The sequence below is a fragment of the Polyodon spathula genome, chromosome 1 (genome assembly GCF_017654505.1).
Source record: "Polyodon spathula isolate WHYD16114869_AA chromosome 1, ASM1765450v1, whole genome shotgun sequence".
In the NCBI taxonomy this organism is placed as follows: domain Eukaryota; kingdom Metazoa; phylum Chordata; class Actinopteri; order Acipenseriformes; family Polyodontidae; genus Polyodon; species Polyodon spathula.
The window spans coordinates 39,907,833-39,929,608 of NC_054534.1; the positions used below are offsets into that span (position 1 = coordinate 39,907,833).

At 38.0% G+C, this 21,776-nt stretch overlaps 1 protein-coding gene across 2 annotated transcripts; it reads left to right on the top strand.

Annotated features, from left to right (window-relative positions):
• The first annotated feature begins 4,943 nt into the window (after positions 1–4,943).
• golm1 (golgi membrane protein 1) lies at positions 4,944–20,426 on the top strand. Of its 2 annotated transcripts, none has more exons than XM_041255582.1 (10): positions 4,944–4,969; positions 6,484–6,637; positions 6,979–7,158; positions 8,671–8,725; positions 9,277–9,379; positions 10,602–10,722; positions 11,463–11,661; positions 12,145–12,429; positions 19,043–19,174; positions 19,585–20,426. In XM_041255582.1, the coding sequence occupies exons 1-10, from the start codon at positions 4,959–4,961 to the stop codon at positions 19,671–19,673; spliced, it is 1,329 nt and encodes a 442-aa protein (XP_041111516.1). In that variant the 5' UTR covers positions 4,944–4,958; the 3' UTR covers positions 19,674–20,426. The 2 variants fall into 2 exon arrangements, with proteins under 2 accessions (XP_041111516.1, XP_041111526.1); XM_041255592.1 differs by having other exon boundaries at positions 19,588–20,426.
• The last annotated feature ends 1,350 nt before the right edge of the window (positions 20,427–21,776 follow it).

A 21,776-nucleotide genomic window follows, 5' to 3' on the forward strand; every position in this document is an offset into this window, starting at 1 on the left:
ACCTCATCTGGATAGACGGCTCCGTTCAACGGCCAGACCCAGAGTTGGAGCTGGTCTGGGTTCAGGTGTCATAATAACCCCTCGTTGTTGGAGAGGAGAGCAAACCAGGGGAGCCTCGGCCATCTGGCTGAAACCAGCAAAACCTGTGCTCTCTCCACCCTGATCCTCTCTAGTGTCAGGGGCAATAGTGGTAGCAGAGGGAACACATACAAGAGCCCCTGTAGCCAGGTGTGAGCTAGCCCATCTCTCTCCATAAAGGACCATAGGGGGCAATGAGTGACTAGGCTGTGGCGAAGAGGTCGACGAAACCTCTCCCAAATCTGTTTCGCCACCTGAAGGTGCAATCTCCACTCCGAGCTGTCTGGAGCTCCACTGGACAGGAGGTCTGCTGCCCTGTTGTCCACACCGGGGAGGTGAACCACCCTGATGGAACACAAGTTTCTGTGCGGTCATGTGGCAGGAAACGGTGTTGCGGTGACCCAGACCAGAAAAAAACACAACCAAAACCGAGGTACGGTGCAGTGGCGCGTGCACCGTTTATTAAAGAAAAAAACAAATAAAATATTCCAACAAAAATAAACACTTGCTCACAGAGCAAAATAAAAGAAATCTCGAACACAAAAATAAACGCTAAGGTCAGGCTGAGCAGCTGCATTCACTGATCCTTATATTCTTTTTAACTATCTCTCTCGCGTCTCGCTCTCCCACCCCGAACCTGGAGAGCTGCTGGTATTTATGCAGGTGACCACCTCCCGATTAGCAACTAATTATTCACTTAACTAATTTGGGAGATGGCCACCTTCTGCATGAGTTTTAATAATGTGGATGGGGCTTCCCATCCACGCCGCAAAACAATAACAAAACTAAAGTACAGCTACGTTTCATACAAAATAAACAAACAAAAACACACAGAGATTTGCCGTCATCTATAGACAAAAATATAAAACAATAAACAAATCCAAAATAACACAGGGGGAGGGGGAGACCCTGTTCTAAAAATAAACAAACAATATGATTAAACAGCAGGGCTTTCCTACCGCCCTGCTACATATCCCCCTCCTTGTGCAAAGCACACATGGCTCCAACGGCCACCTCCCCCCTCAGTCTCGATGTCCTAGAAGAGGGGTCTGGAGTAATCCATGGGGGTGGCCATGGTGGGATGTCCTCCTCCCCCCATGTCTTCCTGGCTGGTAGCTCCCTCTTCCGGGGCTTCAGCCACTGTTCCTCCTGCCATAAAAGTGCGGCTGGGGGAGCTGGTCTCCTGACTTCCCCCCTCTTCTTCATGGCCAGCAGCTCCCCTTTTTCGGGCTCCAACCAATGTACATCCTGCTGAGAAAGTGCGGCTGGGGGCGCTGGTCTCCTGACCTCCCCCCCCCACTTCTTTGTAGCCGGCCGCACCCTGTACTGAGGCGCCGGCCCCGGTGCTTCCTGTGCTCCTGCAGGACTAGTACCGGCTCCAGGCGGCGCAAGCCAGACAGTGGCCTCAGGCGAGGCAGTGCCAGCAACAGCCCCAGGCGAAGCAGAGGAGAGACAAGCAACCCCAAGCAAAGCGGGACCCTCGGTGACACCAGGCAAAGCAGAGGAGGGAAAGGCAACCCCAGGCGAAGTGGGACCCTTGGCGACCCCAGGCGAAGCGGAGGAGAGACAGGCTACCCCAGGCGAAGCGGGACCCTCTTGCAAACGTAATACTGATCCACAAAAAGGGAAAGAAAACTGAACCAGGTAACTACAGACCAGTAAGCCTGACTTCTATTATATGCAAACTTATGGAAACTATAATAAGATCCAAAATGGAAAATTACCTATATGGTAACAGGGTCCTGGGAGACAGTCAACATGGTTTTAGAAAAGGGAGATCGTGTCTAACTAACTTGCTTGATTTTTTTGAGGATGCAACATCGATAATGGATAATTGCAAAGCATATAACATGGTTTATTTAGATTTCCAGAAAGCTTTTAACACAGTCTCGCACAAAAGATTAATTCTCAAACTGAACGCAGTTGGGATTCAAGGAAACACATGTACATGGATTAGGGAGTGGTTAACATGTAGAAAACAGAAAGTACTGATTAGAGGAAAAACCTCAGAATGGAGTGTGGTAACCAGTGGTGTACCACAGGGATCAGTATTCGGTCCTCTGCTATTCCTAATCTACATTAATGATTTAGATTCTGGTATAGTAAGCAAACTTGTTAAATTTGCAGACGACACAAAAGTAGGAAGAGTGGCAAACACTGTTGTAGCAGCAAAGGTCATTCAAAATAATCTAGACAAGATTCAGAACTGGGCAGACACATGGCAAATTACATTTAATAGAGAAAAGTGTAAGGTACTGCATGCAGGAAATAAAAATGTACCTTATAAATATCATATGGGAGATACTGAAATTGGAGAAGGAATCTATGAAAAAGGAGTTTTTGTTGACTCAGAAATGTCTTCATCTAGACAATGTGGGGAAGCTATAAAAAAGGCTAACAAGATGCTCGGATACATTGTGAAAAGTGTCTAATTTAAATCAAGGGAAGTAATGTTAAAACTGTACAATGCACTAGTAAGACCTCATCTTGAATATTGTGTGCAGTTCTGGTCACCTCGCTATAAAAAAGATATTGCTGCTCTAGAAAGAGTGCAAAGAAGAGCGACCAGAATTATTCCGGGCTTAAAAGGCCTGTCATATGCAAACAGGCTAAAAGAATTGAATCTGTTCAGTCTTGAACAAAGAAGACTACGTGGTGACCTAATTCAAGCATTCAAAATTCTAAAAGGTATTGACAGTGTCGACCCAAGGGACTTTTTCAGCCTGAAAAAAGAAACAAGGACCAGGGGTCACAAATGGAGATTAGACAAAGGGGCATTCAGAACAGAAAATAGGAGACACTTTTTTACACAGAAAATTGTGAGGGTCTGGAATCAACTCCCCAGTAATGTTGTTGAAGCTGACACCCTGGGGCTGAACGGTCGGTGCCAAGTCAATCGGTGCCAAGGTCTGTGCCGATGGGGAGTGCGGTCGGTGCTGGGCTGTAGACGGCGCCAAAGATGGTCACACCGTTTCCGAGTCAATCACGGCCGGGTAGGCACTGTTTTCAAGCCTGAAGTTGGCGGTAGATGTGCGGTCAATGCCGGGCTGTGTAGCCGATTCAGTCGGAAAAGCTGTTTCCAAGCTGTTTTTTTTTTTTTTTTTGGTTCACCGATTAAATCGGTGTAGAGGATGACACAGCCAGCCCACAAGGTCTCCTTACAGCACCACAGCAGCTCCCAACATGGTATAGCAAACTACACAAGGCCTTGTGTAGTGAAAAAGTGTAATGGCCGTTTACTAATCTCAAAAGAGTCGAAACCAGCACTAGTCAGTAAACTGAAACGAGAATTAGGCAGGAACACTCTCAGTAATGCTCAAAAGCGTGATTTTACTGTGGATGAAATAAATTTGATGGTATTAAACTGACAAATCAGCCAAATTCGGACAAAGAAAGCACGAAGCAATCTGTGACCTGTCTCAGTGAAGTGAGAGAGAAAATGGCGATATGCTCCTGTGAGGACGTCCCTCTTCAGTAGGAGGTGGGAGGGACCTCCTCCTCACAGCAGAGCCCTGACAGGGCAGCTTTTATATATATATATATATATATATATATATATATATATATATATATATATATGGCGTCAGTCTCTCCAGTCAGAAGAGTAAGCTATTCGATAACGATTGCAACATTGTAACAAATTATTATTATTTTTTTTTTGTTCCTGGGTAGTAAGTGTTATTTCCTAATTGCTTATGCCTCAAAAGTATAGAAAATGGCTATTATTCCCCACAAACTTTGCTTTTGTGACCAGGACAGTGATATTTCAAAATATCACTATCTCCAATGGGAAAACGGGCAAATGTGTGTCTTTTCGTTCACATAAGGTCAGAAAAAACAACATATAAATCCAAATTAACATGTATTTATACTAAAGTAATACAAAAATGACTACAAAAGATTTAGAAGTGAGTAGTTTTTCGAGATTTACGATTATACTGTATTTACAGTATAATCGCAAACAAAGCAAAAAATTGGTCACAGAAGCAAAGTTTGTGGGGAATAATAGCCATTTTCTATACTTTTAAGGCATAAACAATTAGGAAATAACACTTACTACCCAGGAACAAAAATTGTGTTACATAGTGTTGTCATTCCATTGAGAGGGAACTGACTTGACTCAGGTTTTTCAAGAGCAACTTCCGTATTTGCCACTGACTTCCTGTTTAAAAAAATAAAAAATTACAGCTGGGCTTTGGGACTTTTCTGATTTTGGCCTTGCATTTTGTAATCATAAGACGTCTGTAGTTGCAGGAAAAAAAGAAAGGTTACTCAACCTAAAGTAAGTGAAGGTGTATCGAGTTTGTAAAGTGTTCTCGTTGTCTTCATAAATGTTTTGTTTGAGCGTGACCGAGTAGTATTTTTTCCAAATTGGCATAATTAAACAACAGTGGTTCAGTTTACTTTAATAGTTAAATTTTTTCTGACTTTTTTTTTTGTTTAATCCCCGGTAAAGCCTGCTTCTACTCGTTACGTTAGCTGACTCGGTTTACTACTAGTCAAGTCGCTTCAGTCAGTTCAGTGATTTATTTTTGTATAGCGTTTTACCTCATTTAAAGTTAAAAGGGGCCTTGCTCTAAAATAAAGTAAAAAGACCGTTAGTTTTATTAAAATTTTTATTTTAAAGCTATTTCAATTTATGACTATGTATGTTGTCTATTTTGTACTCGTGCTTGAAAACTCGTAGCAAAAAACTACAGTGATTGGATATAACTCGATTCTTTGGGGAGTGGAGGCTGTGTTAAAACAACGCCTAGTAAAAACATCTAAACGCGTTTCTGAATTTTTCAGTTATGAGACGCTAGAATCGAACTCTTATTTATGAACAAGGTTCATCAATTAACATCGAATTGTACTGAAGTGGAGATACTGTTGAATGAATGTTGATCAGGTATTCTTGTATGTTGTTAAAGTTGGACTTTTTAAAAAAGTTTTTTTTTTTTAACTTAAATTGATGATAATGTAATTGGAAATGGACCAATATTATATAACATGAATCGTGGTGTTGCTAACATTGACAGTTTGTAACCCGATGAAGACACAAATGTGTCGAAACGCGTTGTTTTACGCTTTTTAAAAACAAATGGATATCAATAAAGATTGGTTTTAATGAGGTGCCGATTATTTCACCTTATTAAAAATTTAAAGGCTCTACAGGAGTGTGCTACCTTACCGATTTCTATACGGGGGACAAGCGGATACTACAACCAGCTGTATCAGAGACTAAGATATATAATAAAAAATAATAAACTTCGACCCATTCGACTACTCGAGACCATCACGTTCAATTAAAACACAGAATGTCTGGTTTTTAATCACTCGACAACACCCACAGTAAGAAATGTTCATTAATGGTCAACAAAATGAAAATATGTTATATATATATATATATATATATATATATATATATATATATATATATATATACACACACACACACACACACACACACACATACATATACGTACATACAATATACTTTTTTAAAAATTTAACTTTAAGCATCAGCTAGTATCAGCCTGTTAGGGTAACACAGATAGTTACGTTTCTACTGTCAGTGTTGCCAGATCCTTAGATGAATGCAAGAAAACCGACTTAGAAGTAATACCGCTAGAAAAAATGTGCTGAGCAAGTGAGATTATGAGTTTTTTATAATGAGAGTGCGAGTTCCTGTTTTTCTAATTGCAAACACACACAATTAGGCTTGTGAAATATTCAATAACTACTGAATTTATTAAGACAATTCATGCAAGTAGAAATCAAACTTTAATAATACTAAGCACATCAAGTTAATTCATATTAACAGTATATTCTTAATTACATAGCCCATGTGCCTAAAAATGTTATACAATTATTAGTAACATCTATAGTGCATACCAGGTATATTTTATTGTATACCTGATAAGTGCACATTTCTTATGAAAATGTGCATATATGTTCCATATACAGTAATAGCATATTCTGGTTAAATGCATACAACTGTTCAGCACATGGGATATGCAATTAACAGGCATCTACTGAGTGCATTATTATAAGAAATGTGCTTAACTTGTTTTAAGTTAACAGAGTATGCAATTATCAGGTATGATTGGAAAACACTGTGCTGACTCTTTGTCAAAAATGGAAGGCCTCTAGGCCCCTAAGACATGAAAAATAAATACAACAAAATCAATTCTTTATAAAGTTTGTATAATATACTGCTTAGTAGACTCTTACATTAATGTGATACTGCAATCTGAAATGCCTTTGTATCAAATGGATTGTATCCTAGAGTAATGGCATCTCATTAAAGTTAGCTATAATGTTTGTTATCATTTCCATTGCATTGAAGCCATTGGTCCCCTGTTTATCTTTTAATAGTTCCTTCAGGTAAAGATGAGTAAACCACTTTTCTTTTTTTTCCAGGTTAATATTTATTTGGGTATTTGGGATGGTTGGCCTGGGAAATAGTCGTCGAGGGGGGCGTTCTCCTCCAGTCCTAATTGGTGCTTTAATAGCCAGTCTAGTTGTTCTGGGTTTTAACTACTGGATTTCTAACTCTCGAAACATTGAACTTCAGGTAAGATTTACATTTTATGATGTTCCCAGTTTGGTACAATTCATTATTCCGTAACATTTGGATGTACTTGTGGGAAGGTCTATTCATTAAACTCTTTTGTCTTTTACAGTTAAAATATTTGATATTTTCTTTTGTTATCTTTTTTTGTTTTTAACCTTTCCCTTCTGTGTTTTAAATACTGTATCAGGGTTTTCAGTAACATGTTATCCGCATAACAAAAAAGGCAATTCCTTTTGCCTCTGGAGACAGGCACACCAAGTAATTATATTGTAGAGCTAAATTGAACATGACTGTGGGACAGCTTTATTTCAAAGCCATGTTTCTGCCAATGTGTGTTGCAGACTCAGGTATATGATCTGGAAGCAAAGGTGCGGCGAGCAGCGGCAGAGAGAGGTGCTGTTGAACTGAAGAAGAATGAATTCCACGGGCAGCTGGAGAAGCAGAAAGAGCAGATCAATAGAATAGAGTCTCTGCATGAACAGCAGCTGGAGAGTGCTCACAAATCCTGGAAAGATGACAAGGTATGGCACCACCAAAAATGTATGAATTACCTGCTGGTGAAAGGTGTACTGCAGGGCATTGTCCTGGACATTCTGCTACAGTGGTGTACTGTATTCGATTCTTTTTTTTTCTTTGAATGATAGAAGCAGTACCCTAACATTATACTTTTAGCACATGCATTATATATATATCTATTATATTATATATATATAGTGTAACCTATTATATATATCCCATAATATATATATATTTTTTTTTTTTTTTTTTTTTTAGCATGTGCTAAAAGTATAATGCTAGGGTACTGCTTGCTGTAGTATCACAAACCCGAGCTGTTATATTGATAATGAATTATGAAATTATATGAGCATACCCTGACCCCAAGCACCAAACACCTTCCTGATATGCATAAGTGCATCCATCATTCACTTCTCATGTTTATATTCATCAGAGAATTGTACTGTTTTATTTTTAAAATAGTGTGCATGTTGGTGTGGGGAATACATGATTAATTCGGTTCCAGCCTCGGTTGAATAGAGTAGGTGTTCACGGGTGGTAATGAGAAAGGGTTAGAGTTGATGTTGGTGATAGAAGTGGAGGGGTGTGTTTGATGTTCTGTGTTCCATGCTGCTCTGTTTGTTTATTATATGTAGTTTTTGAAAGGCCTTTTTCTTTTGGCCCTTGCGCCTTTTATTTTGTTAGTCTTTTTTTTTTTTCATTTGTCTCTCTGTATTTGTTTATTCAAAAGCACATTAGCGCAATTTAACTTGCAGCATTTTGTGTCCTGAGTCTCTGTGCGGTGTTGAATTCTGTACACAAACAATCTGTTTTGTTTATCTGAGTTGGCAGTAAAATGTCATTTTTGTATGTTGAATTCAGTTTTCAGTATTTAGCCAATATACTTGAATTTCATACATGTACTAATAATTAATTTATTCCAGACATAGTTTGTGAAGACATGTGCTTTATTTGATTTGATCTTTTCCTAAATAATTCAAACTGCAGCTGCAGTGAGGAGAATATGTTTATTGTCAGCTCTCTTTAATGCTGTATGGTGCAATGCCAAACTGTATGGAACATGTGACCAGTTTGAGTGGGTAAATTACAGAACAGCTCAGTGAAATGCTTGGCTCTTTTATGAAACATCAATGCTTAGAATAGGTAAACTGTTGAATCGCCTCCAGTATTTCTCCTTCTCCGCTTCCCCCAGAAGGTGGATAATAAGAGTTAAGCTGCAAGGGGTGTTTTTCTATGGCTGAGTACCTGAACAATCCTTTTTATAATTATTAGCTAAAATGTTGTAACAATGCAAGGCAAACCTCTTGCCAATCAACAGTTCCTGGAATTCGGAAAAGCTAATAGCCCAACATTGTAATGAGAGATAAGTTGTCGGTCCAAAATGATGACAGAACCAGGTTCCTTGGCTTTTAAGATTAAGTAACGCGGCTTCTTAATCTCTTACTTTTATACTTAATTCCAACCTTTTTGTATGTCTGTTTTTTTTTTTTAATGTTATAATATTTTTTTTATTTTAGGCATTACTGCAACTCAACATTTCTTTAAGTGCAGCTTCTCTTCAAAAAATGAAAGGTAAGATCAGAAATGTTGTTATATAACATTAAACTTGTAGGTTAAATGTGAAAAAGTAGTGTTACATTACATATTGGAATGCAGACAAATTAAACTGAATGACTAACCATGACCGAAGATTTATTATTATTATTATTATTATTATTATTATTTCAGTTTAATATATGCAGAATGAAAATTAAAAAAAAAAAAACACTCAAGGCTTTGGGCTTGTAAATACTGCTGCAAAACACTAATTTAAATGAGCATTTAGGACCTGATTGGAAAAAGAAAGCTTTAAGAGGACTGGACGGCACTGACACGTACAGGCAGCTGCTGTCTGTACACTGTATGGTCAGCTATGTCTGTCCTGGCAAACTGCGACTGTCTGAAACTTATCTCTGGAACACACATTTAGGGCACCAGAAGTTGGCTGTAGCATAAGTCTGTAACCTCATCTAATGTTTTATATACCTAGCTGTGCAAGGCATATATATGATGTAAGAGGAATGCAGATATTTATAGAAAGGCTGCTTTGTGAGAGAATAATAAACTTTTGCTGCTCTCAACAGATGACTATAATAATATGCTGAAGGACTACGGGAAGTTACAGAAGGAGCTTCAGGAATGTCAAAGAAACCAGAGCAGCCTTCAGAAAAAGTTGACATATGATATGTAAGTTTCTACAGCTGATGCAGTTATTACTGCTTGAACCCTTTGCGGCCCATTTATTCAGCACCTGTCAGGCGCGTCAGGTCTAATTTGTTTTCACACAAGCTGTTTATTTTACACACGCTGTTTAAAAGTAATTTTATTCAAAGTAAAACAGGTTTAAAAGGCACAGCATATCAACAGGACAGTCAGTACTGCAGCTCCAGCCCTGCCCGTCTCCTTGTTTGCTGTATTTGTCACATATCTCTTCATAGTCGTGCATACTGATAAGTCATCTCCTGATCACTCGTTTTATTACCAAACTCCTAAATAATGCTGTCCATGTTCTTATTTATTACTATAACAACTCAAAAAGCTTGGCAAATTTCCACGATGTACAGCTATCTTATTTGTTTATGCCTCTGGTGAAGGGACTGTGTATTGCTCAGATCCGCCTCCGGTTTCTTTTTCAGCCTCTGTCGGCCATTGAAAGCTTTTCTCTGCTTTTTCCAGAGAAAAACAACTAGGGACCTGTGATTGACGCCTTTTTGATGATGTCGGACAGGATCCGACATTGGACCAGAAAGGAAAAATTGTAATGTCGGACCTGGTTCGACATAGGACCACAAAGGTTTAACAACAGCGTAGATCATGTGGATGTTTTCCTAACCCACACTGAGGGCGAATCACAGTAGTGTGTAGTTGCCTTTCTGCTAATTTAGTAGTAAACTATTTAGCACTGGTTTCTGTGCACGCTGTGTTAATGTGTGTGATTTGAAAAAAAATATCTGTGAACCCGCTGTAGTTCATGTATGTGCCAGCAGCACTATGGACTTCATTGTAGAACTGCAATCAGTGGGTTCATTCACAGCTTGGATTACTGCATAGCAATATGAACACACCACTGTAGATCACAGAGAAATATGTGAGCTACAGTATTGCCTACTTTTTGTAACACTGTATGTAACAATTAATAGGTGCATTTCTTGGATACATGTATATAAAATTTTTCTTTCTTTCATATTTATTTATTTGGCCTGGAAATCCAGCTTCAGTAAGTTATCTGGCCATAATGCAAAAAGTTGCATACAAAGTAATTTAGTAAACTTTATGTTGAATGGTGTATTCACTACACTTGTCTCAAGTTATTTTTTATTATGAGAATAATATGTTAGCATTTCTTTTCACTTATTTCCTGGTTTCTTGGAAGGCACATTGACATGTGACTGTAACTGTTTGTTTTTAGGACCCAGTGCAATGCTCAGATTACAGAACTGAAGGAACAATATGAAGAAAATCTTTTGGCACTCTCAGAAGGGATGCAGCAAAAGGCAGATACTGCAGACAGTAAAACAAAGACTACAATGGTAATGAAACCAGTCAATTAAGAGGGGGGAGGATGGTGGGCAATTGCATTGAAACTTTATCAAGGAAATAACAGCTACAGAAATATGCAGATGTTTTAGTGGCATTAGTGGTGTACAGACTGTTCCTGTAAGTGTGGTGCACTCTTTTGTAGTGAATAGTGACTTAAAAAAAAAAAAAATTAGTGACCTTCATTATGACTTTGTTTTTTTTTTCTAAAGCCCTACATTTTACTCTTCACAATTTATAAAGAATGGATTGGCGTTTATTCAGTTCCAGGAAACGACCATAATGTTGTTTTTATTTTTTTAATTCAGTTTAGGAAGATGATGATTACATACTGCAATAGCAGTTCAAGGGATACTATTGCAGTATTTAAGTCCCTTATTATCTCCCGTATTGTGGTGCTGTTCATTTAACCTTTATCCCTGCAACACACCCTGTCGCCTGCACATATGCAAATGTGTATCTTTAATTTATTTTAAACCTTTTAAAAAGTATGTATACATTCTAATTTAATCCATTATTTAATTTCAAGCAGCTTTTTTTTTTATTTAATTGCCAAGCTAAGTCCTCTTGTAAAATTAATTTCTCAGGTATAATTTGTATTTTATTAAATGCGGTTGCTAAGGAAACCCTTTGACTCCTTAGTGTGCTTCTGTAGTACCAGATGAAAATTAAGTCGCTCAAGGTTACATGTACTTGAGTTCATATCAATAACATAATTTCCTTGTTTGTATAGGCAAAACTACCTGTTCCTACTGCAGAAAAAGGAAAAGTGGAAGTAGATGAAAATAAAGAACAGGCATTAAGAACCAGCAATCAAGGTCCCAGCCAGTCTGCTAATGACCAAAAACAAGAAGTCGTCCAAAAAATAGAAACAGCAACTCAAAAAGCAAAAAACACTGAACTTGAAACCAATGAGATTCCAGAAGACACAGGTAAGACCATTATTGGGACCACTACACTGAGTTTTCTGTGATTATTTTTTATTTTACATTTGGTTTGTTTTCAAAACCTCATTGCTTCTGTTAGAAACTAATATAGGATTATCTATTTAAATCTCAAGGCTTCTATTAAATGTATGCATTTTTAAAAAAGGAATTGCAAGTTAGTTTGTGGCCCGAATAATAAAAAGCATGAATAAGATACCACAGCCTCTAGAGGTGTTGTCTGAATTGGTTGAATAACAGTAATGGTTAATATTGTAGTGTGGAAAATAGAACAGTATGATGGTACATGTACAAATAAGCAATGCTATCCAACAGCAGGCATTACCTGCTACATAGAAGACTGCTTCCCTGTTATTTTTAGGACTGTCAGTATTTAACCCCCAAAAGACCCAACAAGCCCTTCCCTTTCATTCAACCATTGTAGCAGAGTACACTGTTAACTGAATACTTTTCCTGGTTTAACTGTGTAAGGTGAAGCTCAGCCACTGGTGACACACAAAGCTCAAATTGAGGAAGACCAGTCAAAGCTGAAAGGCTCTGAGACTCCAGCAGTGAAGGATGTGGTGCTGCGGGAGGCTGAAGAAGAAAAGAATGGAGGTGAACTGGAGGTGCCGACAAAGAGCGTGATAAAGAATGAGGCCCAAGACCCTGAGAGGGGCGTTGAGGTCAAAGTCACAGAAGACGAGGAGGAAGAAGAACTTGTTCACAATGGATTGGAGATCTTTGATGACTCACCGAACCGAGACCATCCTGACGGTCAGTTAATTAAACTCTTTTTGTCCTTGTGTGTGTACAATGTGTGTTTTCAAGGTTCATGAAAGTGAACTACAGATTTTTTATTCACAAATATTGCTTTGAAGCTTAATTCTATTTTGGTGATTATTTGTATGTAACTTTACTATAACAGGCTACAGAAGTTGTTTTCTGAGAAATATCTATATGACGACGTGTATATATAGCGTATACCATGGCTTGCATACTAATGAGCTGCTTCACAGTGAATAAATCACTACCCACCACTACATGTTAAATTCCATGACAAACTGCCATTTTATATGTTATTGGTTACAAAACCACTGCCAAAAATGAGTGACATTCCACCTATTTCCTTTAATATATTTGGGGAATAAGCTCACGATAACTTGTACAACACCAGCTTGCTGAGTGAAGCTAGTAATCCACCTGAAAAAAATAAATACATAAAATAAGTGCACCAGCAACTGTCAAGAGTAGACACATCACAGTAGATGAGGAACAGTTAAATGAAATAGAAGGAAACAAAGATTGAAGAAACACACAAAAAAAAAAAACCTATAGCATGGTCTGTTAAGCCTTTGCAGTCCTATGTCAGACCAGGTCCAACATTACAATTTTCAAGTGCTGAATAAATTGACTGCAAAGGGTTAACGTACTTAAAGACTGGTTTAAAGAAATAAATATGGACATTCGTTTTAAGATTTCCATTACATGAGAGTAGGTGTTAAAACTTCATGCTGATTTGAACTCTGCTGTCGCCAAGATAAGCACCAACGAAGACGTAACTGTACAGTAAACTAATGTGATCCATCTGGATCTCCACCCATTTGCGTTTCTTTCTGATGATGTTGCTATCCATCTACCTGGTGTTTGACTGAAGTATAATGCTTGCTCCAGGGATCAGCTTATTTTGCCTCCCCAGCGCATTAGCACACACAACGACTGCGATGCTGGATCCGGGGATTAACCATAGTGTGGTCTCCCCAGCGCATCAGCATGACAACCGTCTGGATTGAGCTAAGCAGGGTACACCTCTGGGGTCTTCAATTGGGCACCTTCCGTCCTCTGTGTTTCGCCGACTAGCCCACGACACCTCAAGAGGGCTCGACAGTGATTCTTCCCATCATCACCCCCCTCCGCCCCCCCACTCAACTCAGCCCAGCTTACATACCCGTACATCATTGTTGCTTTCTTTCTGTTGTGCTTGAGATCCCCAGCCAGAATCCTTCCATCTCAACCACAGCCAGTTGCTGCTCTTTTCTGCTGCTTCAGATAAGTTCTTCACTGTGCGACGCAACTCTTGGCCACTGAACCCGACATCTCTGAGAAACTGAGTTGTAGTGTGCCACAAATCCTCAACAACCCACCTCCACTGGGTAAACTCAGACTCTCCATCCTCACTGTTCAGCTTCAGCAGCTAGTTGAGCATACCTAAGTTTCTTTCTCTCATACGCCTCATCTACAGCATCCTGCCATGGCACTGTTAACTCTACCAGATGAACAAGGCATGCTGATCCAGACCACAAGACAGTATCTGGTCGAAGGTTAGTGTTGGCAGTCTGAGGTGAAAAAATAAGCAGTTGACCAACATCTGCCAGCATTTTCAGTCTGGCAGCTTCCAGTTGTTCTGGGCGAGGCTTGATTTTTACACCTTTTCTTGGTGGTTGCTCTCCTGGACGGAGAAATATTGTCTTTTGTGTGTACTGCTTTGATGGAACTGGTAGCTATTTATTGGTCAGATTACGCTTGTCTTCCAGTGCTAAGGCCAAACATCACAGCACTGGTCATGGCGCCAAGTACAACGTCCTTGGCTAAGATCCACCTTACATCGTGTCAAAATGTGCCTTAATGTTGCAGGTGGACATGAGGGGGATCCTCACCTACCCAGAGGTTTATGTTCTGTGGTGATGAGAGAACATGATATGTTGATCTGATGAGGAAACTGATCCTGCTCTGTTCCATTGTCCATAGGTCTTGCCAGTCGATCTTGCGCTGTTCCACACTTTCCCATCTCGTCCATTTTCCCTGCTTGACCTGGGAAATGGCCTTTACAAACCTCATCCTCCTCCTGCTTTTGCACCTTGTTCACTACCAGTTTCCTCCGTTGAGCTGGGGTTGCCATGTGCCGTGTATAACAGTTATTTGTGTTATAAACGGTATAAACCACTTTGGGCTGTGCGTTTCCAGTGATATATACCACAGGCACGGTATATATTATGGGAACCACATGGCCCCTCATGGTTTATGCCTTGCATTATATATATATATATATATATATATATATATATTATATATATATATATATATATATATATATATATATATATATATATATAATATATTGCGTATTGCTTCAAATTAATGCCTCACTCAGACGTCAGCTTTTTAATAGGCGCCACCCTCGAATAAATGCCGCTCTCAATTAAGAAACGTAAAGATTTATATTTTTTTACCCTTGCTCAAAAAATAAATAAAGAAATGTGCAACTCTGGCTATGTACATGTGACGCCCCCGAAGAGACTGCAGCCTCAATCCACCATGTAATACAAGTTATGTTACAAATGTTCAAATTTTATTTTATGGTACAGTCCCGACAGACAACCCAAGAATGCTTTCAAAAATAGACATGTTAATAGTTTATATTTATCAATTAACAAAATGCAAAGTGACTGAACAGAAGAAAAATCTACATCAAATCAATATTTGGTGTGACCACCCTTTGCCTTTAAAACAGCGTCAATTCTTATAGGTACACTTGCACACAGTTTTTGAAGGAACTCGGCAGGTAGGTTGGCCCAAACATCTTGGAGCCTCTGTTGCTTCTCTCCCTTCATGTAATCCCAGACAGACTCGATGATGTTGAGAGCAGGGCTCTGTGGGGGCCATACCATCACTTCCAGGACTCCTTGTTCTTTACGCTGAAGATAGTTCTTAATGACTTTCGCTGTATGTTTGGTCGTTGTCATGCTGCAGAATAAATCTGGGGCAAATCAGATGCCTCCCTGATGGTATTGCATGATGGATAAGCATCTGCCTGTACTTCTCAGCATTGAGGAGACCATTAATTCTGACCAAATCCCCAACTCCATTTGCAGAAATGCAGCCCCAAACTTGCAAGGAACCTCCACCATGCTTCACTGTTGCCTGCAGACACTCATTCGTGTACCGCTGTCCAGCCCTTCGCCGAACAAACTGCCTTCTGCTACAGCCAAATATTTCAATTATATTTTAAAACAAATATATTTTGCCATTTTTCTGCACCCCAGTTCCTGTGTTTTCGTGCATAGTTTTTTTCTTTTTGGCCACAAGTCTTCCATGAAGGCCACTTCTGACCAGACTTCTCCAGACAGTAGATGGGTGTACCAGGGTCCCACTGTTTTCTGCCAATTCTGAGCTGATGGCACTGCTGGACATCTTACGATTGCGAAGGGAAGTAAGCATGATGTGTTTTTCATCTGCTGCAGTAAGTTTCCTTGGCCGACCACTGCGTCTACAGTCCTCAACGTTGCCTGTTTCTTTGTGCTTTTTCAAAAGAGCTTGGACAGCACATCTGGAAACCCCTGTCTGCCTTGAATTTCCTGCCTGGGAGAGACCTTGCTGATGCAGTATAACTACCTTGTGTCTTGTTGCTGACTTTTGACAGTAAACTGTCTTCAGCAACCTCACCTTGTTAGCGGAGTTTGGCTGTTCCTCACCCAGTTTTATTCCTCCTACACAGCTGTTTCTGTTTCAGTTAATGATTGTGTTTCAACCTACGTATTGAATTGATGATCATTAGCACCTGTTTGGTGTAATTGTTTTATCATACACCTGACTATATGCCTACAAAATCCCTGACTTTGCTGTTTTGAAGGCAGAGTGGTCACACCAAACATGGATTTGATTTAGATTTTTTTCTGTTCACTCACTTTGCATTTAGTTAATTGATAAGTATAATCTATTAACATGTCTATTTTTGAAAGCATTCTTACTTTGCAGAATTTTTTCACACCTGCCTAAAATTTTTGCACAGTAGTGTGTGTGTGTGTATATATATATATATATATGTATGTATATATATATATATATATATATATATATATATATATCTATAATATATATATATATATATATATATATATATAAAAACGATGAATGAATACTATCTGAGAAGACTCTAGTTTAGTTTTTGGGGTCTTGCAGATCAGTCTAGTTAAAACCACCAGGTAACTTGCAGTGAGAGAAATAATAATGACCGGGTAAGATATTTTAGTTATACAGAAATCAAACCGATATTCAGAGGGGATATTTTTTGTTAAGAAAAACAACTGCATCACACTCAACTACTGTTCTTTCTCCTCTTCTTGTCCCGCCCCATATCACCCAATACACACTCCTGATTTGCTGGTACAGTACTCCCTGCCCTCCCAAATCCTGCCTTATAGGCTCTTGTTAACTGTCAGTAAATGTGCTGTATACAAGCCCCAAAACACATAGGAGTATAGTGCTGCAGATCAGAGCCTCTCATGGCATCGATTCTAAAATGCCTTAAATCATGTAATAAAATATTGCAGTGTTTGTAAAGTATAGTATTATTAATGAAGGCCGACCTCATATAATCGCTGCCCTCGTTTAAGGGCCGCAGTCATTTTGATCAATTTAAAATAAACGCTGCAACGCCAAATTGAAGTAATATGGTATATGTAATACATGGATGAAGGCTGTATTTGTATCCTGAATCCTTAAAAAAAAAAAAAAGTGATAAATACTTAAACTTTGAACATTTCAACTCCTAAAGGCCATCGCTTTCAATTCAAACACAAAATGTCTAGTTTTCAATCACTCGACAACACCCACGGTACAGAAACGTTCATTAATGATCAACAAAATGTAAAGCTGGTACATTCGTATCTTAGAGTAACTAAGTGGATAATGACATAGAACGTCTGTATAGCACTGAAAAACACTTTAAAAAAAAAAAAAAAAAAAAACAGAAAGCCCCCCCGAACTGTACTGCTGAACCTCGTCTTTTTAATATTAGCATCACAAGGGTATCCATGTATTATACAAAATAAGATGGGCCTCTTCAATGAGTTACAGGAAAACAATTCCATTTTGGGTTTCTGTGACAGTTTGAAACCATGGATGAAATTATTTTCCTGTAACTCACTGAAGCCCCCCCCCCCCCCCCCCTCTCTCTCTCTCTCTCTCTCTCTCTCTCTCTCTCTCTCTCTCTATCTCTATATATATATATATATATATATATATATATATATATATATATATATATATATATATATATAACACTATCTATTCCCATTCTGTAACATTTTGTGTTTGGCTATTTGAAAGGCACGTAAGGTAATATCACCAGGTCACATACAACGATCATAGGAAACCTCTGACCTCCAGTTCAGGGTCAGCGAATATAAGACCTTTCCTTTATTAGTGCATTTTCAGGAAAGGAGAATCAATGATCCAAAATATTAGTGCTGGGACAAGCATGGAATTCTCAATTTCAGATATTGGTTCAAGATTCATAAATGTAATGAAAGCCATTGTGTGCAACCCTGTGTTCAAGGCTTTTTTTTTTTTTTTTTTAAATCCCAAAAGTAATAATAGCTTGTGGTCTTACTTTTTGACCTAGTGAATTAACTGCAAAAACAGAATGTCATACAGTAGTTTACGGTTAAAAATAATAAAAAAAAAAATGTGTTTTAAGGTAACAAAAAAAAAAAAAAACAGTATATAAAGTACACACGACAATTACAGGTATTGTACTGTAATTGCAATAAACAAAGTGGCCATAGATTACTTTACAACTACTTTAAACCTTCGATAAACAACTTCAGATAAGATGAATGTGGAAAATTGGTTGTTGTACAGAGAAAACAAAACAACAATATTTACTCACTGTTTTATTACATTACACATAACAAAAAAATACACAACATAAAAGAAAAACAAAACATTTCTGATCTTATGGCAGTGTAATTGCTGGCGGACATTAATTCTTTGTGTTTTGAGTAGATGTAAACAATGTATAAATACGTGTTTGAATATAAGGATATTTGACTCGGCAGTCAAAATACACATTTTGGACGTTTGTTAGAGTAGCTGGTTGCTAAGAATTGCTAATTTAGGTTAAAGTCCTATTTGCAATGTTCATTTTGGTCAAGGGAATCTGGGGGGCGGGGTGTATTTGTTTCCTGGTGTCTAAATTGGTAAAACTGAGCAATGTGGTTTTTTTTTTTTTTTTAGGACTGATCTGTAACACTAGGGGGAAAAGACAATAGGAGACCGTTAATTTTCTTGAAGTCTAATGGAAGTACTGCAGTGTAACATTTATAGAACAAAACCCTCTTTGGTGATTTACTTTTTGTAACATAGACCTTGTAGATTTACTTCAATAGTTTACATAGTTTCTTCTCCAAAATAATAAGCTGGGAAAATAAACATTAGCAGTTAGCTATAGGGCAATTTGCAGAAGTTTCCACATTCACAAAATAAGCATTGCAAAAGCACGTTTGTCTTTTTTTTTTTTCCTCCTTTAGGTCCTCTAAATGTTAGTAAACTGCATTATTAATCCCCTGCCTGCCAATTTATCTTTATCAATATCCTCAATCTGTTCTAGGTAACAAAAACAATGAAGGTAACCTTAGACTTGAGCCGGAGAAGTACAGTGAAGGAGCCGATTACAATGGAGATGATGACAACGTGGGGGAATTTGAGGCAGACAAACAGGCAGAACTTGCAGAGAACACAGGTAATTAAAAAATAGCATGCGTTTACTATAGTGTATCCTGTTTAACTTTGATTCATTGTTATGGGTTCAGAAATGTTTTAAGCACTACAAGACGCTATTATAAGAGATTGACCAAGGCATGTCATCGTTCACAATCATGCACACCCTGTAGGTTTTCTAATCATTTCAGTGATCCTGTGTACTTTTCAAACATACAAGTTGAATCGAGTTTGCTACAGTGCATTCTTTAATAATTAGATTGTCAGTGGAATTGTAGAATTATTCAACCAGAAGATATCACATCACAGAAATGTCATAATATTGTTCTAAAAAGAATGGAGGAATATTTAAATAATTAAAATGTCCTGACTGGTGACTCTACAAAAGGCCAACCACAATACTTTTGTAACCTATGTGTGTTTTAATTTAAGCAGACACAGATCAGAAAAACATGGTGGATTTAGACCAAGGGCAGTATGAGGATGAAGAGATGGAGACTGAAGCATATCAGATGCATTAAAAATATTTAGTTGCAGTGTCCATGCAATTGGTTGTGATTAGTTTTTATAGAAACGTGGATTTACCAGGGCGCTTTTACAGTAACATTTTAAAGTGTAAACAAAAAAGTTGCAAAGGTTAAAACTAAATGGATTTTCTGAAACTCATTCAGGGTTATGACGGGAACTGGAGATTTTGTTTATTTATTTTGCACTTTGTACACACCAATATGTATGTACATTTTTGTAAGCCATGCTACAAAAATAATATTGCCATGAATTGTTGGTCCCAAGGGAAGGCATGAAGTGGTGAGATCGGATCAAATGTCAAATTCAGTATCACTGCAGAATGTATATTCCTCATGATTTTTTAGAGATCTTCTGTATACATTAAGGGATGTATACAAAGTTTTAAATTTTAATTTATGTACTTAGTTTGGAATGCTTCACTAATGTGAATACATTTATTAAGCTTTCTACTTGTGACTTCTGTGTAAGAATGTTTCATTTTTCTACGTGTCTTATACATTACTGTTTCAGTTATGGGTGAATGCCTAAATGTGACATTGGAATCAGTAGATAATGCTATTAATATGAAGACTGTAATAATTGTTTTAATCCTTAGTTTTTCAGAGTATCAGACTCGTCAAACATGTTAGCTCTGCATATATCTATATTTAATCGGTGTTGAAAAGGTTGGTTGTTTCATTTGTCTTTGCCATTTTTTTTTTTTTTTTTTTACAAATAAAATCTGCCATTTGAAAAAACATATAGGCCTATGTGTGTTTTTGTGATGTGTATATTATGCATTGGGGTAGAAATTGCTATGTATAAGTGGGTTATATTTGGCTTAATATCATATACAACCAGTTTGCATGGTTAAATATAAAATGAAACTCTCCATGTAATAACATTCCAGATTAGGTGGGTGTTTACAACATCAGAAAGGTACTGAACAGTTACAAACAAAATGCCTGTGGCTAGGTAGCTCACTAGGTTAATTCATTACCATTTCTTGCCTGCCACCATATAATTGGGCACTGGCAATCTTAGCTTGAGTGTTGCAGAACTGAATAGCAGGGGCTGTTCAGTCCAGGACTGGGTTGTGCTCAGAGCTGTGTAGTGAAGCTGTCATGACACCAGCTAGCACAGTGCAAGACCGTAGTCCTTCCATAACAACTAAATGTACACTAAACTAACTCGCAGGTTTTATTGCTATTAATATTTTCTCCTTTGTATGGCATTTGAGATACAGTAGGGTAAAGGAGCACATGAGGGACTGTGTGTGTTACAATAGAAAATAAGCCTAGTCTTTCTAAGCACAAATGATTAGTTTATATAGCAGATGCCTTTATCCAAGGTGACTTACAGAGACTAGGGTGTGTGAACTATGCATCAGCTGCAGTCACTTGCAACATCTCACCTGAACAATGGAGCACAAGGAGGTTAAGTGATTTGCTTAGGGTCACACAGTGAATCAGTGGCTGAGCTGGGTTTTGAACAGAGGACTTCCTGGTTACAGGCCCTTTTCTTTAACCACTGGACCACACAGCCTCCTGCAAATTATTATATATCGCTACAAAACAAACTCTACTTGGGCATTCTTAAACTATTTTTTTTTTTTTTTTGAGAATCTGAAAAGACTATTTGATTCATGGTGATCTAGATTTATTTTATTTTGGTATTAGTGAATTAAAGTTGCATGTGTAAATGAAACACTCCAAGAAAATCCAGCTTTTATTTTATAACAAAAATAAGTTCTATTGCAGTCATCCACACAGTTCACATAACACACTAATGGCATACAAACAAGCCTTTTATACCTGAAGAAACACCAGTACCATTCATCCTTAAAACAGTGTGCTGTTAATACTTTGCCCAGTGAACTTGTGTTACAAATGATATGCCTAAACCCACTAACTAATAACAAACAGTAAAATACTGACTTGACAAAAACAAAATACTTCTTGTTGGTGACAGCATTCCCTTCAGTTGAAAGGTGTTCTGAATCTTACTAAAAAATGACATGTCTGTTTTGGAATTTTTACATTTCCTTTTGTTAAATGTATAGAACAACGTTTTCTACACACTGATCAACCCACATGTTAAATTTCATAAGTTAAAAG

What these genes read in the sequence shown, in the direction of transcription:
- golm1 (XM_041255582.1), top strand. An exon ending in CTCGAAACATTGAACTTCAG is followed by an intron (nt 6,638 to 6,978) that starts GTAAGATTTACA and finishes TGTGTGTTGCAG; the next exon opens with ACTCAGGTATATGATCTGGA. An exon ending in AGAACTTGCAGAGAACACAG is followed by an intron (nt 19,175 to 19,584) that starts GTAATTAAAAAA and finishes TTTTAATTTAAG; the next exon opens with CAGACACAGATCAGAAAAAC.